We start from the raw sequence: 25,361 nt of genomic DNA, 5'->3' as shown, positions 1-25,361 counted from the left end.
TATGGTTTAAATAAGGTACAGTGCAGGCCCTGTATTAACAATTGTGGGAGGGCACTTGACCCTGAGAAAAATGCTTTTATTATTATTATTATTATTATTAATAATAATAATAATAATAATAATAATAATAATAATAATAATAATAATAATAATAATAATAATATTTCTATCCCACCCTTTCTCCCAGAAAGAGCCCAGGTCAGCAAACAAGAGACAAAACACTAAAAACATTTTAAAACATCTAAAAACTAAATCAAACAACTTAAAAACATATTTATTTTTATTTAAATTATTTTAAAACATCTTAAAAAGCAATTCCAAAACATATGCAAACTGGGATTATGTTTCTACTTAAAAGGCTTGTTGAAAGAGGAAGGAAGGTAACAGAGATGGTGCCTCTATAATATTTATCTAGTATTTAAGGGGAGGGAATCAGTGGCATCACTAGGGGGGTGTGCGGGGTGCAGACCACACCAGGTGACACCATCAGAGGGGGGTGACACTCACCTTTAATTTTAAAAAAAAATTAAGTTTCTAGGTGGTCCGGTTCTCAAGATATACATAAAAACGTCAGCCGCACCCCAGTGGCGTCACTAGGGGGGTGCGCAGGGTGCGGACCACACCAGGTGACACCATCAGAGGGGGGTGATTCTCAGCTTTAATTTAAAAAAAATTAAGTTTCTAGGTGGTCCGGTTCTCGAGATATACATAAAAACGTCAGCCACCCCGTTAAATTTTTTTAAAACTACTGTATAGCACTTTGTAGCTTTAACCCCGCCTGTTCAGGATTGCAGCCAATCAGTGAAGTGTTTGTTTGACCTGTGGCAGTGTCTAGTAAACCTCATTGCAAGGCCAGAAAATGGTGGTTCCCCCCCCCCCGTTTATCTGAAAATCTCATAAATTGGGTAAGTATATATATTTCAGTTTTTTCCCCTCTTGTGTGTAGGAGTCATATCCTGGGCAGTGTTTTCAAAACCTTCCCAATACTTGTTTTTGTGGGGGTAAAAGCATTGCTAATCCCATATCTCCAGAGTAAATCCCATTGAATTCAATAGGATTTACTTTTGAGTAGACATGGTTATGAATGTGCTGAAAATCAATGGGACTTTGGAGTGAATGTAAAAAAGAATTGTGTTTGTGTTGTCTTTCTGTCCCCCCCTCCTCCAGTCCTATTTTAAAGCAAGTAGGCAGGGCTTACTTAGGTATTACAGTTTTTATTCTGTAGGAAACGAATACTGATTTTTTAAAAACTAATACTGATTTTTCTGCAATGACCAACTGGTTTGATAATAAACTATTATATGGGCTGTATGTATTTATACATCTGCAGTGTGTGTGTGTAGTCTTTCCAACGACCCTGTGAGGTAGGGTTGGAAACCAAGGCAGCTCACAAGAAATAAAGCCATTTAAAATCCAATAACCATAAAGCAAGAATAAACAGTTGGAAAACAGCCTAAACAGGCATGATTCTGAATTTTGGGTTGGGTGAATGAAGTTTATTTATTTATTATTTGATTTATATCCTGCCCTTCCTCCCAGTAGGAGCCCAGGGCGGCAAACAAAAGCACTAAAAGCACTTTAAAACATCATAAAAACAGACTTTAAAATATATTAAAACATCTTTGAAAATATTTTTAAAAGCTTAAAAAAACATTTTTTTTAAAAAAAAGAAAAGGCTTAAAAACATATTAAAAAGCAATTCCAACACAGACTCAGACTGGGATAAGGTCTCAACTTAAAAGAACAAGTTGAAAGAACAAGTTCCTTATCACTTGAGGCTGTAGTTCTCTGCACACTTCCCAGTTTGAGTAAGCCCCACTGAATACATTGGGACTTGCTTCTGAGTAAACAAACATCGGATTGCACTATAAATATATTTACAGATTGTGTAATTCATAAACATATTTGAGAGTCATGTTTATATAAATATTTCTTCATACTGTGTCCCAATAAGTATTTGATTTCACACTATGGTTGTAGATGATCTTTTCCTCTACATTTTAAGTGTGCCCTTCTTCCTGGGGGTGGTCATGGTTCTCCATTGTTTTCATCCTGAGGGGAGGATAGGCTGAGAGATGATAAGTAGCACATTTAAGGTCTCTTCACGTCCCCCCTTTTCTATTTGTATGTATTTTATATTTCTCCAATATCTTCCCATGGCTGTTTTTATGTATTTTAAATATTTTTAGATTAAATAAATAGGAAATCATAATTGTGAACCTCCGTAAAAGCAATTTACCTATCCTTCTGTTTTGGCAAAGTGATGGTGTGAAGGCATGCTGGTAGAACAAGAGACCATGTTTGAGGCATGTTATAAGGTGTTTGAGGACTTTGTCACACATTACTTTTTGAGACCTGTAGATTCATGTCGGAAAGAACATGTGCACGTATTGAATGGTGGCTTGGGTGCTGTTTTTTCAGTCTACGCTGCATGCATAGCGAAGGTGATACATCATCTGGCAGCTAGCTTCATAACGTGAGAATGAAAAACATTTGGATCACCATTCACTTGTTTACTTTTCTCACTTTTGAGACCACTTCATATATTACTTTTTCATACACAGAAATTTAATCTTTGTATAGGAAAAGGTATTTTCTAAAATATGAAGGACAGTGGCTGCCCAGTCAGTATAACCACTGTACAATATCTACTCAGCCACTGTAATTACCTTTTTGTTTTGAGTGCCCTTTTGTCTGGGTCTTGGTTCAGGTGTGTATCCAACTTTGATGTGCTTATGGAAGGGGTGTGCAAGTAGTGCCCCCCCAAGTGTGGAGGCTTGGACAAACATTGTGTTATGGAAAACCAACGTCTGTGTGAAAGTACATATTTGGGAATGCCATCAGTGTAATCCTAAACACACTTAATAAATAATATCGAACTTGCAGGTCACAAAATATATTACGGTCATGTCCATAAGCACCAGGAGGGTAGTCTCCCAGGGGATCTTAGTCCCTCTGCTTTTTTGGGAGCAGGGTTGCTATGTCTCCAAGCATCCTACAGTCAGCATGAAAAGGGAGTGTGTTAGTCACTGAGAAGAGTCTTCTAATATGCTTCCTTGCCTTTTCTGCTGATTGGAGCCAATCAGAGTGAAAGGAGGTGAGTCAGCCACTGAGAAGACTCTTCTCAGTTGCTAACGCTCTCCACTTTCATGCTGATTGGCTCCTAGAGATGTTTGTTGTTGTGAGAGAATGCATTAACAAAGATCTCATTCTTAATCCAGGAGCAAAAAAGGGTGTACGTGGCTGTAACTATCATGAAGGGACCCTGCGGCTCTGAATTTTCTACTAAACAACTGATAAATACCTATGTAACTTTGTTTCTGGAGACTTATTATTAAGAATCACTTTCCATAATTGTAAGGAGGTGTGTCCACACGCATGCATCCCAGGCACCTAAATGAGGGGAGACAGCAGCATAGGGACATAAGCAGGTGTCTTATTCCAGGGGTTCCCAAACCTTTCTTCTACATAGACCACTTGAAAATTGCTGAGGGTCTGAAAGTATCTGAAAATGTACTATGGGCATATGCAAGATAATTAACTCCCATTAGTAATAAGAGCAAGAATTTGAGCTGTGCGTATGATATTGTAATTTAAAGGTAAATTTTAATTTTGCTAGTTGTTTATGTCACTACTATTGCCATTACATTCAGTGATATATGGGAATTATGATTTACGAGTAACATTAGTACAAAAAACATTACTAAGGATTCTGTATGGTCTGATACGGGAGGAGGTCCATGGGGGTGACACCATGAGTTACCGCACCAGGTGACAACAACCCTAGTGACCCCACTGGAGGGAATTCCACAGGGTAGGTGCCACAACACTAAAGGCCCACCTCCTATGTTGTAAATAATGGACCCTCCTGTTAAGATGGTATCTGCCGGAGGCCCTCACCTGTAGAGCACAGTGGTTGACTGGGTATATAAGGGGTAAGATGGTCTTTTAGAGCCATGTTCAGTATGCAAGACTTCTGTACCTAGCTGCCTATAGTCTTAGGTAGCCAATGTGGTGCCCTCCAGATGTTTTGGACTACAACTCCCATCAGCCCCAGCTAGTATGGTCAGGAATGGTGTAGGCCACAACATCTGGAGGGCACCATGTTGTCTACTTTTGGAAGGGAATTGGTAGACAGCAGTTCCAGGAGAACTGCCAAACAGGCACCACTGTTGGAAGTGAAGGAGAGAGCGGAAGGGCCGTAGCTCAGTGGTAGAGCATCTGCTTTGCCTGCAGAAGGTCCCAGGCTCAATCCCCAGCATCTCCACATAGAGCTGGGAATATCCCCAATCTAAAACCATGAAGAGCTGCTGTTAGTCATTGTGGACAATTCTGAATTACATAAACCAATGGTCTGGCTCAGACCAAGGCAGCTGTCTATGTTCCTGTGTTTTAGATCTGCAGCACTGCCTTTGAGGCTTAACCAAATGACACATCTAAAGCTTCAGGTCTTAGGGAGGTAGTAAGTCAGGCGGGCCTCCTCAACACTTCGGGTGGCCAGCAGGGTTGGAGGCAAGTAAGATATGGCCTACAGTCTGGGGAAAGGCAGGTTCACCCCGTTAACTTGGCCCTTGAGTGGAGGTCAAGAGCCAGCTCCTGCCTCAGACAGATCCCTAACAGCTAGAGTCTGCTGTAGATCTCATTTGTAGTGTTAAATAAAATTATGGCCCTAATGAGAGTGCAACAGCAGAACAGTCATAGGGACTTCAGAACATTGCTAAAACTGGTGCCTAGAATTCTAACATGTACCTTGCCTTGGAACTTCATCCACCAGCACTAAACTCCACTGCCACAACCAGGGGTACAAGGGCAGAGCACCCCACACAAGTAAGTATGGGAAGGGGAAACACATGCTGCAAATGGATAAGTGTTGCAACCGTCTTATGACTCAGACACACACATTTTGCCATATGTCAGGATCAGTACATCTGTGTGACTGCTGGGTGCAATTTGCATTGTTATGTGTACGGTGAATGGTTTCATTGTCCCCCTGGTGTTTTTGCAGTACATTTGTGTTGAGTGGAAGGAGTGACTGGTGATATTGGTTGGTGATTGAGTAAGCGGGAGATATTGGAGTGATCGGGCAGGTAGTGTGTATTGGTGGATGTGTGGGAGTTGTGGAGTAGAATAGGATGAGTGATACTGAATGAGTTGTAGGCACTGTATGATTTGTGTAGATGCAAGGTAAAATTGGGGCATGATGTGTCGTATTTTGTGAGTCAGGATGCACCTTAGCAAGAAGGAGACTGAAGAAAGAAGGGTTCCCCTGACTCTAAAGATGCTTCAAAATGTGCTGCTATGTTTGTTTGTTTTTAGGATTTTATTGCATTGCATTTTATTTAATATTGCTTTGCATTATATTATATTGTAGTTTCTCAGTTTCATTGTTTGTTTTATATATATATATATATTTGTTATTTTGTAAACTGCTTAGAAACAGTGTTAAATATTACATGGTATATAAATCTATGGTTGTTGTCATCTTAACTGCCTTGCTGTTCCTCCACACACACACATCTCAGCAGGGAGCAGTGTCCATCACACATAGGGCAGGTACTCACCCTCACTCATGGGTAAATCTCACAACTGGGGCGTCAGGTGAGAGCATAGATAATCAATGGAAGAAGGGTACTTGCTGCGAAGTATAACTGCTGGTGCAACTGTCTCCCATATCTTACCAATGCAGCCACCCACTTTGCCATATAAGGAAAGTGTACTATGCTTCCACTGTGTTACAGTAACAGTCTTCCCACGCAGGGGAAGCACTGCCCCACCCAATACACGTAACTAAGCTTTCTGCAGGTGAGACACTCTGCTTCCATCATTTGTCACTTTAGCCCAAGCGCTCATGAGCATTTCTGCCGTGATGGAGCATAGCTCCTTTTACCTTTGTAGAAGAACAGTTGCCCCTGCACACACAGAGTGTCCCACTGCGATGCTTAAGGGGAAAGGATGAGTATGATCACAGTCACTGCAATCTATCCCTCCCCACTTGATAGCACTGACTGAGTACACTCCCTCACCAATACCTACAATATCCAACTCCAGGAACTATGCCTTCAAGCTGCATTGCTTGCTATGTGCTCTCTCTCTCTCTCTCTCTGGTCTCTACAGGCTGTTCTCCAACAGGTACTGTCGATGAGATCAAGGAACCACCCCATTTCATAAAGACCATGAAAGCAGCTCATCCTGTCTCCATTAGCACTGGTGAAGATTTAAGCAGCTGTTCGCTGCAGAATTACTAACTTAGGGCCCCTCCAAACATGTTTTTTATTGTGCATTCATTTGTGCTCATACTGAGGTGGTCACACATGATCCTGCTTTTAATACTGTTTGCACCTGAAAAAACTGGTCACACTGCTTTACTTCCAATCAGTGCATATCCCATAACTTCCTGCTGAAATCCCGTATGTTTATTTTTGTTCTGGTTTATTTTTGTCCTGCTTTTGTTATGCTATAGCCCCTCCAGATAGCAATAATATGGCAGCATCAGGGAAGCATCACAGAACAAACTGAATCGGAACAAATCCACCACCAATGCGCTATTGTGTTGAGAACATGGTGCTGAAATATACCCACAAGAAAACACCAGTCTGGAGGGGGCCTTGCTTGCACCAGGCATGGTCCTGAACCCTGGCAAGCTCCGTGACAGAGAGGCAAGCAACCAGCGAAGGTGTTCTCAACATGGAGCTGGACCCATAAGGGGCATCACACCTGTTCCTCTTAGCTCCGTCATGCAACTCCCAAAGGCAAAAGAGCACAGCTGAAGTGGCAATCCTAGACAACTGTCTTACAAGAGCCACCCCATCCCAGGTGCTGTGCAATAAACACCATGATCATGCCACACGTGTCATTCCTCTATTTACCAGGGGTTGGTAGACACACCCATGGGAAAGCAAGGCCTCACCAGGCAGTAGGAAAACACCCAGGCAGCCCCTGGTCCCCACTGCCAGATACCTGAGCATGAAACAGGGAAAACTGATTCCACAGTTCTACAGGAACCCCCCCCCAGGTGGACACAGAAAGCCACTTGGCAGGGAAGGCATGCAGCCAGTGAAAGGGAGAGGAGCCAACAATGACTGGAAGGCAACTGACCAATCAGGACAGCCACACTTTGGAGCCCCAGCAAAGCCAGTCCAATGTGAGTGCTGCATCCTTCCGAGGGGATGCACCCCCCATTCTGCCTCACCAGCAGAGGAAGCCAATGCCATTCCACCAAGCCAGGGGACTAGGATCACAGCCTCTGGCCTGAGGAGGAAGCCACAGGCACAAAATGAGGGGGAAATTCCCTGTTGTAGAACTGGGGAGAGAAGAGAGAAGCAGGACATGGTCATCATGGTGGCTGGGGAAAGAAGGGATATTTACAATAGCAGGGGGCAGCAGACTGAGAAGGGGTTTGGCTCGTGGCCATGGGCCCACCATGACCAGCACAGCCAGGGGAACCACCTGCTCTGCCTCCGCCATCTGCGGGTGGTGGCTGCCCATCCTCTGGATTTCTTAGCCCAAGGCAGCAGCCTCCTGTGGGGTGTCAAGATGGCCACCCAGGCCCAGGAGCAGTTAAATGCAGGCCAGCTGGTCATTCAAGCCTCCATAGGGGCTTCCTGTAAACCGCCCAGAGAGCTTCGGCTGTGGGGTGGTATATAAATATAATAAATAAATAAAGAGGGTCCTCTGTGTCATGGACAGGGATGGGCCAATCTGTCCATTTTGGTTTCTCTCCGTATCTCATTTTTCCAGTCATCAGTTCAGTTCTCCACATTTCCACATCAGTTTGCAATTTCTTTTTTTTAAAAAAGTCATCATAAGAATTCATCAGCATTTTAGTGTGAATTTCTCCACTATACTTTTCTATGCAGTTTGTTTTTGCCTACTATACACCCATGTTTGCAGCCAGTTTTCCCTAATATAATGGTTTTTGTATGTTGTTTGAACTAATTATGCATTTGCAGAGCTTGGAAAAGTTACTTTTTTGAACTACAACTCCCATCAGCCAATCTAGTGGCCATGCTGGCTGGGGCTGATGGGAGTTGTAGTTCAAAAAAGTAACTTTTCCAAGCTCTGTGCATTTGTACGCACACTTCAGTATATGCGTTTTGTACACATTACTTGAATTGCATAATTCAAAGAAGTGCAAATTTCAAAGGATGCCTGTATTTTAGCTGGCATATTGTTTTAATGCAAAGTGAATCAAATTTCACATCCATCCCTAGTCATGGAGATCCCATTTCACCCCTGTTTGCTGGCCATGGATGTTTCATATGAGACTCCCTCCCCATCCTCTGCAGATCTGCTGAGATCTCCTGTGTGACAAGAGAGTTTCAGGTACCAGATCACAACCTGTCCTCCCTCTTCTTCTCATACTGCACCTGCATACATGGATACATCAGAGTAGCAACAGGGTGAACACGCAGTTTGGAGGAGTTATACAAACCCTCTCAGTTCTAAAAGTCTCACTTTTCCAGTTGGGGCCAGAGCTCTTTGAATCTGGGTCTTGTAGGAAATGGCGTTTGCCCCCCATCATTTCCTAGTCCTCCTTTCCCATTCCTCCCTTCCCAAGCAAAAACAACTCTGGGATGGAGGAAGGGCATGGCCAGATTATAATGGTGCAATTGGAGCAACTGCACCAGGGCTCGTCTGCAATCATTACAGTTTGTCTGTTCTTTTTCTTTAGCATCTTTCCTGTCCTGGGTTCGCCTGAGATCAGGTAGTCTAGAACTTATTTTGTGCAAATACAACTGCACAATAAGTTGGGTGAATGTGAAATAATCCCCCCCCCCCAAAAAAGAAAAATGTGAAAACAAAGAGACTTTGGCATGTCTTCTGCTTTGCAAGACCAGGGATTCATTAAGAATTCATTGTTAGCTTACAGTACAATGGTTTACAAGTCTACTAAGAAGATAAATCTCTTTGTGTTTAATGGGACTTACTTCCAGAGAAGTGGGTACAGGATGGCAGACTAGGCTTTGGTTTAGGGTTGGCATTGGGGAAAAATAGGGTTCTTGCAGCTTTAACAACTGTATAGCTGGCAGAAATTCAACAGGACAAGGCTTTTGTAATATGGAAATACAGTTCTGGGAGAGCTTTAGCATGACTGCTATTTTGTGTTATGCCATGCCCCCGCAGCAGCCGTTTTGTGATTGGTGTTCCCAACACTCTCTCAACCTTGGACATGTGCCCTCTGGCCTAAAAAGGTTGGTGACCCCTGCTCTACAGAATAATCAGGAACGTAACTTTTGCAAGGCAGCCTAATCACTCCCTCCACAACTGGAGGAGTAAGCAATGACTACCAGAGAAGCAGAAGCAGTTAGCTTTGTGTGTGTGTGTGTGTGTGCGTGCGTGCGTGCATGTGCATGTGCCCCAAATGGTGACTTCTGCTTGCCACCTTCCTACTTCTCAAAAATAAAGTTTTTTGCTTGACAGGAAGTGGGGAACTGGTAGGGGAGAAACAGGGCATACAGAGCACGGCCCCTCACAAAAAAGGCAACAACAAAAACACTGGGAAACTTTACAAGAAAGAAAGAAAAATACATTGTGGCAACCCAAAGGGACTAGTTCACCCATTTTTATTGCAGACAAACATTCAGACTGTTCTAAATATTGCTCATTTTAAAATATTTATTTATTGACTTACAAATAAGTTAATACCCTGATGTGCTTGCTTTTAACAAAGAGGCTCTTAGAACAAAAATATGATAATTACATTATCAAAATTAATACCTACAAGTTTAAAAGAGAAACAACTGCATTATAAAATTGACAGATGACAGGAGATGGCAGTTAAAACAGCAAGAGCCTGCTGTCTGCATTCCAAAAAACTGCTGGAAGAAACAAAAAAGTGTTCACAATTTTCTTCTAAAATGACCGAGCAAGCAGATCTAGTGTATTTCCACTGAGGAAGAATTCCACAGTCGAGGGGAGACCATTGGAAAGGTCCTGTTGCCTAAAGAACCCCATTTCACCTTGCAGGATAATGACATTGTGAATAGACCTTATTGGTGAAACAAAGTAAAGAACTGCCAGTGGAATCAAGAGTTCTTATATCAAGCTGATGTCAGGGCTGCCTGAAGCCTTCTCACCATTTCAGGCACACACACACAAACGCTAACTGCTTCTGCTTCTCCAGGTGTGGAGGGAATGATTAGACTACCTAAGAAAAGTGACTTTCTCACGTCATGTAGGACACATGAGAAGGGATGAGGAAGGAAGATGTGCCTTCTTCTCCCTTAAAAAGAGACACGTGCACAGTGATGGGGATTTGGGCCAAGCCTGACTGATACTTTTGAACGTGCTAAACAACTCATAGTATTCAAGAACAGGAAGACCTGAACCAAATCTCTTCATGAAAATCTTTTCAGGCTGAGCGCTTTGACCAAGGCCCTTTTCGCTTCCTTATTCCTCAGACTGTAGATCATGGGGTTTAGCATAGGAGTAACAACCCCATACAACATAGAAACAATTCTATCCTGCTTGGGGGAATAGGTGGAGGTGGGGCGAACATAGGTGGCAATGGTGGTCCCATAGAAGAGGCAAACTACAGTTAAGTGGGAACCACAGGTGGAAAAGGCTTTACGCCTTCCCTCAGTGGAGCGCATGTGCAAGACAGCTGAAATGATATAGATGTAAGAGATCAGGGTGACCAGGAAAGCACCACCTCCTATAATACCAGCCACAAGGAGGGTGGCTAGTTCAGGGAGGTAGGTAGAAGAGCAAGAGGCAGCCATCACTGGGGGGATATCACAGTAATACTGATTAATTTTATTGGGCCCACAGAAAGATAATGTAAAGGTCAAGGAGGTATGAATCATGGAATTGACAAAACCCATTAACCAGGTCCCAGCAATCAGTTGAGCACACAGCTGTTTACTCATGATGTTTGTGTAGTGCAAGGGACTACAGATGGCCACATAGCGGTCATAGGCCATCAGTGCTAACAAGAAAATTTCAGTGCCCACCACATCAATCAGAAAGAAGAGTTGTAGCATGCAGCCCACATATGAGATTGTCTTGTCCTCCGACAAGAAGGTATGGAGCATCTTTGGCACAGTGACAGTTGGGCAGAGGACGTCCAGAAAAGATAAATTACTGAGGAAGAAGTACATGGGGGTCTGGAGGTGGACATCTGTCCATATTGCCAAGAGGATTGCTCCATTTCCTGCCAGGGTAATCAAGTAGATCAGCAGAATTGCCACAAAGAGGGAAAAGCGCACCTCTGGCAGATCGGATAGCTCTGTCATGTAAAAATCTTTTGTTTCTGTGATGTTGGCTTTCTCCATCTTTCTGCCAACTGAAATATGAAACATACAGAGGAAAAAAATAGGTTTGTTAAAAGTGCAGATAGTGACTGAATAACATTACATAATTGATTTATAATCTAACTTGTACTCAGATAGAGTGTGATCCATTTTTTGTCCTATACCTATCCTTCCTGTAGGCAGAGCTTGGAAAAGTTACTTTTTTGAACTACAACTCCCATCAGCCCAATCCAGTGGCCATGCTGGCTGAGGCTGATGGGAGTTGTAGTTCAAAAAAGTAACTTTTCCAAGCTCTGATTAGCAGGCCTGAAAGGAATGAAGAATGAGTGTGAGGCAGTTGCCAAAACCTCAGTACAGATTCCTTTGGATATTATTTGAAAGAATGGCATATCTACATTTCAGTGTGAGATAACTTAGAATTAGTATATCAAAGCTCATTTCTGTGAGTCAGAAGAAACCAGTTATTCTTTAATAGTTATTAATTGTATTAATATTTGAAAATCTAAAATATAAACTTTAGGCCATATTATAATAGATTATAACTTTGTCTTGATTTATTAGTTGTAACAAACTCCTTATTAGTTGGGGGAAATAGCTTTGGAAATAAAAAGCTCTGAATCCACTTTGAGATAAGGACAAAATTATTTATCAACAATATTTTAAAATGTAACAGAAAATAACACAAGAGAGAGAGAGAGAGAGAGAGATTGCAACTATAATCTCTGTTTGAAACCATTCAGGTCCTAACTAGAAGTGTGTTATGTCAGCAATATGCTGATGATAACCAGCTCTGTTTCTCTGTAACATCTGAATTGGAAATGACTATGCAAACCCTGGACTGGTGCATGGACTCAGTGGTGAGCTGGATGAGGGCCAATAAATTAAGTCTGAATCCTAGCAACGTGCAGGTGCTTTGGGTTGGTGGTTCCCAAGTGCAGATAATAGGTCAGTTGCCTGATATGGATGTGGTCATACTCCCTCTGAAAGAGCCAGTCCATAGTCTGGGGTGCTCCTGGATCCATTCTTGTTGCTAAAGGCCCAGGTGACCTCAGTAGCTGGGAGTGCCTTTTACTAGCTTCAGGTGGTAAGACAGCTGCAGCTGTTTCTAGGCCGGGATAGCCTGACCACAGCCATGTACTGGTAACCTCCAGGCTGAATTACTGTCATGTGCTCTATGTGGAGCTGTCCTTGAGGTTGATCCGGAGGCTTCAGCTTGTGCAAAATGCAGCAACACAACTGCTCAACTAGTCAGGGTATCACCAACATGTCACTCCGCTGCAGAAATAATTGCACTGCCTGCACATTAGCTATCGGGCCATGTTCAAGGTTTTGGTGTACAAACCCTATACAGCTTGGGACCAGGATACCTGAAAGATTAAAGGTAAAGGTGTCCCCGCACTTATAGTGTGAGTCATTTCCAACTCTTAGGGTGACGTCTTGCGACGTTTACAAGGCAGACTGTATATATGGGGTGGGATTGCCAGTTCCTTCCCCGGCCTTTCTTTACCCCCCAGCATATGCCAGGTACTCATTTTACCGACCACGGATGGATGGAAGGCTGAGTGGACCTTGACCCCTTTTACCGGAGATTCAAATTCCTCCTTCCATTGGAATCAAACTCCGGCCGTGAGCAGAGCTTTGACTGCGTTACCACCACTTACCACTCTGAGCCACAGAGGATCATGGAGGACCTGAAAGATTGCCTTACCCCTTATATATCCAGTCAGTCACTGCACTCTGCAGGCGAGGGCCTCCTGCAGATACCTGCAGATTAGGAGGTCTGTTCCGCACAATATAGGAAGTGTACCTTTAGTGTAATGGCACCTACCCTTTGGAATTCCCTCCCATCAAGTATTAGACAGGTACCATCTCTGTTATCTTTTCGGCACCTACTAAAGACCTTCATCTTTCAACAAACCTTTTAAGTAGTGACCTTACCCAAGTCGGAGTTTGTATTGGAATTCCTTTTTAAGATGTTTTTAAAGCTTTTTTTAAAAAGACGTTCTGTTTTAATATGTTTTTTTAAGGTTTTGTTTTAATATATTTTAAAGTCTGTTTTTAAGATTTTTTTTTGTCTTTTTAGTGTTTTATTTGCCACCCTGGGCTCTTTCTGGGAGGAAGGGTCGGATATAAATTTAATAAGCAAACAAACAATCTCAACCTCACTGTCAACTGTCGAAGGGTAGAGACACACTTACTGTTTTGCTGGTTCCAGTGCATCTCCACCTCTCTCTTCTGAAAACAGGAGCACACGACACTAGTCAAACCTCCCCCCTTTTTACTGTAAAACCTAGTGGGATCAAGTCAAGTGCATTTTTTAAAAATTCAGCTTCACAGAGATTTTGCAACTGATCGTCAGATGAACCCGTTGCCCCTCCAGGTGTGGCTAAGCGAAACACTTTGCTGCAGGTGACTAGTGGGCTCACAGGCAAAGAAAGGATCTTTTTTTTTTAGTGCAAAGCAATCCTACCAGATGAGGGAGGGAGATATAGTGGCAGATGAATCACCATATCCAAAGCCCTGCTGGATGGAAGGTGGAAAGTAGTGTTGATTTTCCTTTTTTACACACAATTTGAAGGGATTTTCAAAAAAGGATTTTCCTACCCATTGATTCCAATGGGCAGGAAATTATGTATATGAGATTCAGGCCTAGTTAGCATTCTGTGATGAATGAACATGCTGAGTCTGATGGATTTTAAGCGATAAACTTTTCCCTCTTCAGCAAGCATTGAGGTTTTAGGGTTGCCAGGTCAGAAGCATCAAAAACCCTGAGATTTCAGGGGTGGGCCCTAAAGTTATCATAAGGGTGGACCCTAGTGATGAAATGGGGTGGGCCCCAATGATGTCATGGAGCGGGCCCCAGTGATGTCATGCATCAACCACAGTTGCTTAAAGCATACCACTCAAACACAAAAGAAATCTCTAACTGGAAATTAAGATAGAAACCTTAGCAAAATGAGGGTTTCCCCAAGTCCAGCTGAAGTGACAGAACCATTCCTTCCCATCTGCTTAGGGAGCCTGGATAGGGAACATTTAATCTAGCCTACTTGCTTCTGACAAGAAGAGTTTAAGTGCCCTCCAGCCAGGCCAGTCACCAGAAGGCCATTGTAGGAAAAAGGGAGTAGAGATGTTAGATGGGAGCACTCAGGAGTAAAGATGGATGTCCCCGAAGGGCTGCAATTCTAAACACACTTACGAAGGGACTAAGCCCCATAGAACTCAACAGGACTTACTTCTCAGTAGATATGGTTTAGATTGTGTTGTTTGTAAAGCTTGACTAGGGATCCTCTGCAAAGATATCCATATCCAAGTACGGTTGGCAACCCCTGCCTGGAATGCCCTGCCCCAACCTTTTAAATTTCAAATTTCTTTACAGATTTGACTATTCACTTCAGAAAGAGGTCTGAGGAATGAGTAAGGAGATTCTCTACCCTTTTCTGCCTATTCTGTGGGCTGCTATAAACTCACTTTGACAGCTAATCCAATTCCAGTGAGTAATGATTGACCAAGAGAAAACACCCATGGTTTGGTCTACCTTCACAGGCAGTAGCTTGGGAACAACAGCAATTGAAACCACATTTCCCAGTATGTGAATTCTCTTTTTCCACTATTGGGCAAGAAACAGGCCATCATGCAAACAACAAAGTGCATCATCAGTGAGTTTAAGAGGGTTGAGCTAAACACATGGAAACACTGTTGCTTCCACGGATGTAAGGGAGTAAGGTCAGAAGTAAATGAAATCCAAATAGAAAAACAAAAACGAACATAGTGATGATTTCCTAAATGCAATACCATACCAACCACAACAAGATTCCTATGAAAAAGGCAGAAAACTCAGCATCCCACAACCAAACAAAACTAAAAAATTCCTGGCAGCCAGTCAGCCAAGATCACAGATCCCCATATACCACAACCTAACCCAGGGGCTTCATGACATGAATGAGACCCATAATGCCTCTACTCTGAAATCTGTACTGGTTGCCGATTTGCTATGACACCAAATTCAGGTGTGCTTTCCATGTTAAGGGTACCACATAGTACTTGTACTGCTCTTGTAGTAATAATAATAATAATAATAATAATAATAATAATAATAATAATAATAATAATAATAATAATAATAATAATAATAATAATAATAATAATAATAATAATAATAATAATTGTAAGAAATCATTCCTTTAGTGTGGCAGCACCTATGCTTTGGAACTCCCTACCTATTGACATTAGGCAAATACCTTCGTTGTTCTCTTTTTGGCACCTGCTAAAATCATTTTTGTTTAGGCAAGCCTACCCAGGCATGTGGAAGCTATTATGTCTTTTATCTGTTTTTAACTCATTGTTCATTTTATTATTTTGAATGTTTTAAAATACATGTCTTTAACTGTTTTTGCCAATAATTTCATTGTTTTAATTCCTTCTGTAAACCTCTTTGAAGTTTTTTACAATAAAGTGGTATATAAATGTTGTAAATAAAATAAATAAATATATTTTAGAGTCACTGTAGCCCTTGGGTCTCTTTCCTCTGTTAGGAACAAAGGAATCTGTCTTTTGGTACTATCTAGCTCAGTACTGATGACATGGACTAGCATTGGCTCTTCAGGATTCCAGACAATAGTCTTTTCCAGAGATTGGATTTTGGACCTTTACATGCAAAGCGGGTGCTCTTCCACTGAACTATAGCCCTCCCTCTGTTTAAAAAAGTATCTTTTAAAATTGTTCATTTAATTCACTAATGAATGTGTAGCATACCTAGGGGAGATCCACGCCATTCATTTATAGCACATTCAACACATATTTGAAGCACATGAATACCACCACAGAATCATGAGAACTGTAGTTTGTTAAGGAACTGTAACTGTGAGGGGGAAACTACACTGCCCAGGATTCTTTGAGGGAAGTCATGCACTTTAAATGCAAGTCAGATGTGCTTTAAATGTATTATGTGGATCTGCATTGCTTCCTAAACTTTGCCTGCATATAAATTATTTTAATTAATTTTTAGATGGAAATCAGCTACAAAGTTTACTGAATTACCATGGGCTATTCACCATCTCTCAGCCTAATCTCCCCCTCAGAGTGAAAACAACAGCAGGGAACCATGACCACCCCAAGGAAGAAGGGCACACTTAAAATGTAGAGGAAATAATAATGTACGATCATAGTGTGAAATTAGATACTTATCGGGACATAGTATAAAGAAATATTTACATAAGCATGACTGTCAAAGATGTTTGTTTTACACAACCTGTAACTATATTTACAGTGCAATCCTATGCATGTTTACTCAGAAGCAATTCCCAATGTATTTAATGGAGCTTACTCAAACAGGGAAGAGTGCACAGAACTGAAATCTCAAATGATAAGGAAATACACTCACCCAACCCAAAATTCAGAATCATGCCACTTTAAACTGTTTTGCAACTGTTTTATATTTGTTTTATGGTTATTGGATTTTAAATGGACTTATTTCTTGTTATGAGCTGCCTTGGTTTATACCTCATAGGGTTGTTGGAAAGATTCCATATACACACACACACTGGAGATGTAAAATACATACACCCCATATAACAGTTTATTGTCAAAACCAGTTGGTCATTACAGAACTTTTTTTAAAAAAAAATAAAATCTGTATTAGTTTCCTACAAAATAAAGGCAGTGACACCTAGGTAAGCCCTGCCTAATTGCTTTAAAAATAAGATTGGAGAAGGAGAGAAAGATTTACAGCACAAACACCATCCTTTGCTGTGTTCACTCAAAAGTCCAATTGATTTACAGCACAATCCTAACCATGTCTATTCAAAAGTAAGTCCTATTGAATTCAAAGGGGTTTACTCCTGGTATGTGGGATTAGTATTGCAGCTTTACTCCCAGAAAAGTGAGTATTGGATTAAAGCTTCATATTGGAAAGGTTTTCAAAGCAGGCTATGAATTAGACTAATAAACTGCCCTCTTCAACCGCCCAGGAAAATTTAAACTTGTTTGACTTCTCATAATTAGAAAAGTATAACACATTGTAATCATAAACTGCATGTAAATTTCTGATCAAAACTTATTTGAAAGATCAAATGTATAATATGCTATTTTTGCAAGTAATTTAAAAAAACCTGCATGTAGTCTTTTATTATAATCATAACTGAAATTGCCTACCAAGATTTTTTGTTCTACATCTCCTGACCTGCATACAATTTATGAGATTTTCAGACAAGCAGGAAAAGACAACCATTTTCTTCTCTTGCATTCGGTTCTAGCTACTGCCTGGAGATCACCAAATCCCTTGTCAATCACAACCCTGACTTCACTTAAAGGCTACAAACTTGACAGGGTGGTGTTAGAGCAGCCAGATGTGAATAGTGCCACGAAAACATGACTCTCCAAAATTTCACCTTCTATTAATCTCAGGCATTTTTATGATAAGACAATGATTAACGAAAGCTGCCATAGTTAATAAGACTAAATGGATTTAAAACATAGGTATCTTACCCCTTATATATGCAGTTGATCACTGCACTCTGCAGGTGAGGGCCTCCTGCAGATAAGGAGTTCTGTTCTGCACAACATAGGAAACAGACCTTTAGTGTGGTGGCATGTACCCTTTGGAATTCCCTCCCTTTGAATATTAAACAGGCCCCATCTCTGTTATCTTTTCGGCACCTATTAAAGACCTTCCTTTTTCAACAAGCCTTTTAAGTAGGGACCTTACCCAAGTCAGAGTCTGTGTTGGAATTGCTCTTTACGTGTTTTTAAACCTTTTAAAAATATATTTTTAAATATGTTCTATTTTAATCTGTTTTTAAAGATGTTTTGTTTTAATATGTTTTAAAGTCTATTTTAAAGATTTTTATGTGGTTTTAGTGTTTTGTTTACCGCCCTGCGCTCCTTCTGGGACGTTGGGCGGGATATAAATTTAAAAACTAAACAAGCGATCTCAACCTCACTGTCAACTGTCAAAGGGTAGAGACACACTCACTGTTCTGCCGATTCCAGTGCATCTCCCCCTATCTCTTCTGAAAACAGGGGCACACAACACTAGTCAATCCCCACCCCTTTTTTACTGTAAAACTTGGTGGGATCAAGTCAAGTGCTTTTTTTTTTTAATTCAGCTTCATAGAGATTTTGCAACTGATCGGCAGATGAAGCCGTTGCCCCTCCAGGTGTGGCTAAGCGAAACACTTTGCTGCAGGTGACTAGTGGGCTCACAGGCAAAAAAGGGGTCATTTTTTGAGGGCAAAGCAATCCTACCAGGTGAGGGAGGGAGGCATAGTGGCAGATGAATCACCAAATCCAAAGCCTTGCTAGGTGGAAGGTGGAGGGGAGTGTTGATTTTCTTTTTTACCCACAATTTGAAGGGATTTTCAAAAAAGGATTTTTCTGCCCATTAATTCCAACGGGCAGGAAATTATGTATACAAGATTCAGGGCTAGTTAGCATTCTGTGGTGAATGAACATGCTGAGTCTGATGGGTTTTCTCTTCTTAAAACTTTTCCCTCCAAAGATGTTGCATGCAAACATTGAGGTCTCCTAAGCCTGCTGTTACCTCCCTCCTGTGTTTGGATAGTCCCATCTTGGCTAGGCATTCAGAGAATGCGTTTGCTATTAGCATATATTACTAGGAGGAGGAGAAACTCCTCAGTAATTTAAATCATTAGTATTCTTGGTATTCTGTATTTAATGTTTTAAAGGTAGCTATATGCTACGTCTTTTTCTAATTACCTTTGACTTATTTAATATGGGTTTAATTATGTTTAACGTTAGTTTTTTGATGTATGTTTAAATTGTCTGATTTTGATGACCAGGTGGTTTTAAATTGTATGTGAAGTTTTTATTCGATGTACACCACCCAGAGAGCCTTGCTATGGGCGGTATAAAAATTGAATTAAATAAATAAATAAAATCATTATTGGATGTAATTAATATTTCAGTTGTTATTAATATTAGTGGAATGGAATCTTCAGTGACGGAAGTAGTTGTAGGCCATTTTGACTAGGCATTCAGAGAATGCGTTTGCTATTAGCATATATTACTAGGAGGAGGAGAAACTCCTCAGTAATTTAAATCATTACTAGATGTAATTAATGTTTCAGTTGTTATTAATATTAGTAGAATGGAATCTTCAGTGACGGAAGTAGTTGTAGGCCATTAATTATGAATCGAATTAATGCCAATTTGCTACAAATGTTAAACTTTAGAATCCATCAGATGCAAATTATTTCACCTTTTTAAACACAAATTTACATCAAGTGCTACAACAAGATCTCCCAGAATACTAGTCCATCTTTCATTACATATTAAAAGAAGGAGACACCTGCTTCTAGTTAAAACTCATAAAATCAAGAAGATGTGCATAGCGGCATAAAAACATGACTCTCCAAAATTACACCTATTAATATCAGGCATTTTTATGGTAAGACTATTATCAATGAAAGCTGCCATAGTTTAATAAGACTAAATGGAATTAAAACATAGGTAATGACAACAATGTAATAAATAAATATTTTTTCTAAATAATAAATATATTGCAAAGATACTATGATTTTTCTACTGCAGTCACTAAACCTACAGTGTACATTCCCACAAACGTTTCCATTTTACAAATGGGGAATTTAAGACTGAAATGGAAACTTGTCTAGGATCATCAACTGAGATCATGAATTCTGAACCCTGATCTTTAGTTTATTGAATGAATTCAATAAGCACACGACTAAGAAGCAGCGCTGCAGACCTAAAATGTTAAGCCGCCTAAGATTGCAGGTCTAATCAATTTTATCCACTTGCCTTTTTTGCTTTCCTTGTAATCTGTAGTACCACACAAACAAACAACATAGAGAAGATTTAATGTGGAGTCAAGGAAAATGCTGCCATTCATCTAAGAAACATTACCACTGCTGTGAGGCAAAACAGTAAATCATTTTCTTTTTTCTTCGCCACTTGGGGGGAGGACCACATTAAGACAAAATGTATATATTGGGACAAAGGTCTCAGAGGAATCCAGCAGCTCCTGACTTGAAGTCTCAGTTGTGCAAAACCCATATGGCCCAAAAGTACTTTGAATACCCTGGCCCTGATCCAGAGCAAATTAGTTATACCCAGGTTCTGCTGAACTCAAGGTGACTTAATTTAGCCATGAAATCTCATTGATTTCAAGGGGACTCAAGTGCAACCGATTTTCTCAGGATCAAGGCTGTTTGAAAAGCTCTTTTACAAACTGTATCTTGCATTCTTGTTATCTTCCATACAAGCTGCCCAGAAGAATCTTAAAATAGTGGTGGGTGCTTTTAAATCTCCAGATATGGAAAGAGCACAAAGAGATGGGAAAGAATAGTATATATCTAATAGCTTGCCTCAGTTCACCTTGTTGTTATTAATACACACACAGCCTGCATTAGTCAGCAAAATAAATGTCAGCTTCGACATGCCAATGCCTTTGATAAAGGTAGATCAGGGCTCGGGAGCATTTGTCACCTTGAGGGCCACATTCCTTCCTGGAGGCCACGTGTCAACAGGCAGAGCAACAAACGTGGATTTTGCATTTGTACCGTAGGCTAATTTTTACACACACTTGCATACAAGTTCCGGACACAGCCTTGTGCTAGGACAGGATTGTTGCACGGCTGACCACCAGTGAGGGATGGGAGCTGTCTTCTACCTGATCTCACGAGAATGCCTTGGCTTTTTTGAGGTCTAGGGTTGCCAGGTCAGAAGCAACCCAAAACCTGAGATTTGAGGGGCGGGCCCTAGTGATGTCATGGGGTGGGCCCTAGTGATGTCACGGGGTGGGCCCTAGTGATGTCATTAAGCAAGATACCTTAAGAATCAATCACAGTTGCTTGGAGCATACAATTTGATTGGAAATTAAGATAGAAATCTTAACTAAAAGATGGAGCCTGGGTAGGGAACATTTAATCTAGCCATAGCTTGGAAAAGTTACTATTTTGAACTACAACTCCCATCAGCCCAATCCAGTGGCCATGCTGGCTGGGGCTGATGGGAGTTGTAGTTCAAAAAAGTAACTTTTCCAAGCTCTGATATCTAGCCTACTTGCTGTCAGCAAGAAGGGTTAAGTGCCTTCAGGCCAGGCCAGTCATCAGAAGGTCCCTGTAGGGACAAAGGAGCTTAGTGTTGTGGAGATGTTAGATGGGAGCTTTGGGGAGTAAAGATGGATGCTCCTGAAGGCTGCAATTCTAAACACACTTACTAAGGGATTAAGCCCCATAGAACTCAACAAGACTGACTTCTTGTAGATATAGTTTGGATTGTGCTGTTGGTAAACCTTGACTAGGGTTCCTCTACAAAGACATCCATATCCAAGCAGGGTTGGCAACCCCCTGCCTGGAATGCCCTGCCCTTATCTTTTAATGTGGCTGCTCCAAACTTCTTTACAGATTTGACCCTTTACTTCAGAAAGAGGTCTGAGAAATGAGTAAGAGTAAGAAGTATCTTTTAAAATTGTTCTTTTCAATTCATCTCTCAGCCTATCTGCCCCTCAGGATGAAAACAATGGAGAGCCATGACCACCCCAAGGCATACTTAAAATGTAAAGGAAGTATTGTACAACCATAGTGTGAAATCGGATACTTATTGGGACACAGTATGAAGAAATATTTATATAAGCATGACTATCAAATATTATTTATACAACCTGTAAAGATATTTATAATGCAATCCTATGTTTGTTTACTCAGAAGCAAGTCCCAATGTGTTCAATGGGGCTTACTTAACCAGGGAAAACTGTACCCTGAAGTGATAAGGAACTTGTTCTTTTAACAAGCCTTTTAAGTTGAGACCTTATCCCAGTCTGTGGGCTCATCCAAACGGAATGGGATAATCCACATTTTCCATATCCACTTTGTCATCTGACAGTCCCCACTCACCTGTTTGTTCGCTCTTTCCTGATGTAATAAAACCGCTTTTTTCGCACCCGCATATGCAGCGGGAGGACACCCACATTCTTTTCGCTTTTTCCCAGCTCCGCCTCCAACACAACCCACTACCAGCCAATTGGTGTGCAAAATCTGATGTGTGCTCCTCCCCCCTTTCACCCACAATCAGCAACGCGCATGCGCTTCAACGTAAGAGGGCAAAAGTTTGAATTTCCTGTGTCAGTAATGGAGTTACTTGCCGCATGCCATTCTTGTGTTTTCGATATTACGCAAAAACGAATGCATGTGTTTTTGCTGAGCTTTTCTACAGTGCAGCGCTCGGCTGAGACTCCCAGCTCCTCCCCAGGAACGCTGCCCCCGAGGGAAGCAAGCAGCACCCCCCTACGAGTGGCCACTCTTGGCTCAGGCAGGGAATGCGGGCAAAGAGCCCCGCATGCTGCTGTGCAAAGCCAGAGAAATCCAGGCAATTCTGCGAGGTATTGGGGGGTTAGAGAGAGAATGGGGCAAGCCATCGTCACATCGACTTTGCCTGGGGTTAACCTGCTGATTTTTAAGAAATTTCCTACCCATTGGGAGGCTTTTGCCTTTTTGTTAGGCGTGTCTTCAAGTGGAATGGGGAACCTGTGGCCCTCCAGATATTGTTGGACTGCACCTCCCAACATCCCTGAACATTGACCATGCTGGTTGGGTCTGATGAGAGTAGGAGTCCAACAAAATCCAGAGAGCCAAGGGTTCCCCCTCTCCTGCCATAAGGGGGTTCAAGAGCAAGAACTTCCCTCCTGTGTGTCTGTGTGAGTTGTTTTTCTAATCATGCCCTCCAGACAGGAATGGGGGAAGCTTGCAGACATATTATATATAATAAAACCACCTGTAAGAGGCATTCTGCTGCTTTTCTGAATCAGGGGTCATTGAATGATTTGCCCCAATAAAGGGTTATTAGAAGGAAGGAAAGAAGTCATGATTTTTATTAGTTACTTAGCATGTTTAGTTAGCTATTTATCCTTTCAGTTTCTAACCCATCCTTTATCAATTCATGAAACCAGGACAGGCTACAACCCAAAACATAAATCCCATTAAGACAAAAACAACACATTCACATATAACAATTACAACCTCAGATAAAAATCTACAGTCTTAAGAGTACAGCAGATGGAGCCCCACCCATTTACAGCGGGCTACATCAGGACCACCTCCTACTAAAGCTTCACAATGAGAAAGGTCCAACTGACATTGAAAACTAATCAACTGTGGCACCAGTTGCACTTGTATCTCAGAGGGATGGTACCACCACAAGATCAACTTTTTATCTCTTGGACATCTCAGCTTTGACATGAAGTTTATTGATCATCAGTTATAAACATAGGAACTGAGTCAGGTCACTGGCTCCTCTAGCTCAGCAGTGTCTACACTGACTGGCAGAAACTCTCCCAGGTTTCAGGCAGGAACTTTTCCCAGGCATACCTGGAGTGCCATGGAGTGGACCCAGAATCATCTGCAGGCAAAGCATAAGAGCTTCCCTTTAAAAATATGCACACCTGTACTTAGTTTTTGTAGGAACTGTGTCTCCCAATTTCTTTCCTTTGGAAGCAGAAGATTTGAGTTATTGAGGTATACTGATGTAACTCCGTCAGCATTCACATGGCAGTTTACAGAGAACCATAAGCAAGAGGATCCCTGCCTCAATGACCTTACAATCTAGATGCAGATGGATTAAAGGGGGGAAGCTACATTAGCAAGAGGAAAGAGAAGCAGGGAGAGGCCAAGGTAAATAAGGGAGGAATTGGAGCAAATATCTTTTAACATGCTTACAGTGCGATTCTATTCACGTTCACTCAGAAGAATGCTCCACTGTCTTCATCTGAGCTTACTCCCAGGCAAGTGTGCTACAGCTAGTGATTGAAGGTTGAAGCTCCTAAATCCCAAATTCCTTATTGCAAAGAGATTGACATTTCAATATTCAGAAATAGTGGTAGTTGTTTTTTTACTCCAAGCCTAAACATTGCCTGCACTAGTATGAAGTCACAGATACAAAATTAACCCATGTAATTCTTGATGTAAACAAGCATGATCACAAATCTTTTAAATGCTGAGGGCAGATGCCTTCAAAGGTAATATCTTCTTCTCTTTAATGGGCACCATATGAAAAGTGATGAGGATTTGGACCAAGTCTGGTTGAATATACTTCTCTTCTTTTTCAAATAATCAGTCAAGGGTAGTTATGAATGTGCTTAGAAACATCACATGTTCTGATTACACTCAAGGAGAGGAAGACCTGAAAAGAACCGCTTCATGAAAATCTTTTCAGGCCAACCACTTTGACCAAGGCCCTTTTCACTTCCTTATTCCTCAGACTGTAGATCATGGGGTTTAGCATAGGAGTAACAACCCCATACAACATAGAAACAATTCTATCCTGCTTGGGGGAATAGGTGGAGGCGGGGCGAACATAGGTGGCAATAGTGGTCCCATAAAAGAGGCAAACTACAGTTAAGTGGGAACCACAGGTGGAAAAGGCTTTGCGCCTTCCCTCAGTGGAGCGCATGCGCAAGATAGCTGAAATGATATAGATGTAAGAGATCAGGGTGACCAGGAAAGCACCACCTCCTGTAATACCAGCCACAAGGAGGAGGACCAGTTCAGGGAGGTAGGTAGAAGAGCAAGAGGCAGCCATCACTGGGGGGATATCACAGTAATACTGATTAATTTTATTGGGCCCACAGAAAGATAATGTAAATGTCAGGGAGGTATGAACCAGGGAATTGACAAAACCCGTTAACCAGGTCCCAGCAATCAGTTGAGCACACAGCCGTTTACTCATGATGTTTGTGTAGTGAAAGGGACTACAGATGGCCACATAGCGGTCGTAGGCCATCAGTGCTAACAAGAAAATTTCAGTGCTCACCACATCAATCAGAAAGAAGAGTTGTAGCATGCAGCCCACATATGAGATTGTCTTGTCCTCCGACAAGAAGGTATGGAGCATCTTTGGCACAGTGACAGTTGGGCAAAGGACGTCCAGAAAAGATAAATTACTGAGGAAGAAGTACATGGGGGTCTGGAGGTGGACATCTGTCCATATTGCCAAGAGGATTGCTCCATTCCCTGCCAGGGTAATCAAGTAGATCAGCAGAATCACCAAAAAGAGGGGAAAGCGAACCTCTGGCAGATCAGACAACGCTATCAGGTAAAAATCTTTTGTTTCTGTGATGTTGGCTTTCTCCATCTTCCT

General features: G+C 41.5%; 2 protein-coding genes across 2 annotated transcripts; both read right to left on the bottom strand.

The window, feature by feature from the left end:
* Window positions 1-10,337: 10,337 nt before the first annotated feature.
* On the bottom strand, window positions 10,338-11,279 carry LOC133378229 (olfactory receptor 5V1-like). Its single transcript, XM_061613020.1, has one exon. The coding sequence runs from the start codon at window positions 11,271-11,273 to the stop codon at window positions 10,338-10,340; it is 936 nt and encodes a 311-aa protein (XP_061469004.1). The 5' UTR covers window positions 11,274-11,279.
* A 13,140-nt stretch (window positions 11,280-24,419) lies between these two features.
* On the bottom strand, window positions 24,420-25,361 carry LOC133378228 (olfactory receptor 5V1-like). The gene has a single exon (XM_061613019.1). The coding sequence runs from the start codon at window positions 25,353-25,355 to the stop codon at window positions 24,420-24,422; it is 936 nt and encodes a 311-aa protein (XP_061469003.1). The 5' UTR covers window positions 25,356-25,361.

Source organism: Rhineura floridana, chromosome 2 (genome assembly GCF_030035675.1).
Source record: "Rhineura floridana isolate rRhiFlo1 chromosome 2, rRhiFlo1.hap2, whole genome shotgun sequence".
Taxonomy (NCBI): domain Eukaryota; kingdom Metazoa; phylum Chordata; class Lepidosauria; order Squamata; family Rhineuridae; genus Rhineura; species Rhineura floridana.
This window is presented reverse-complemented; position numbering and strand designations above follow the sequence as displayed.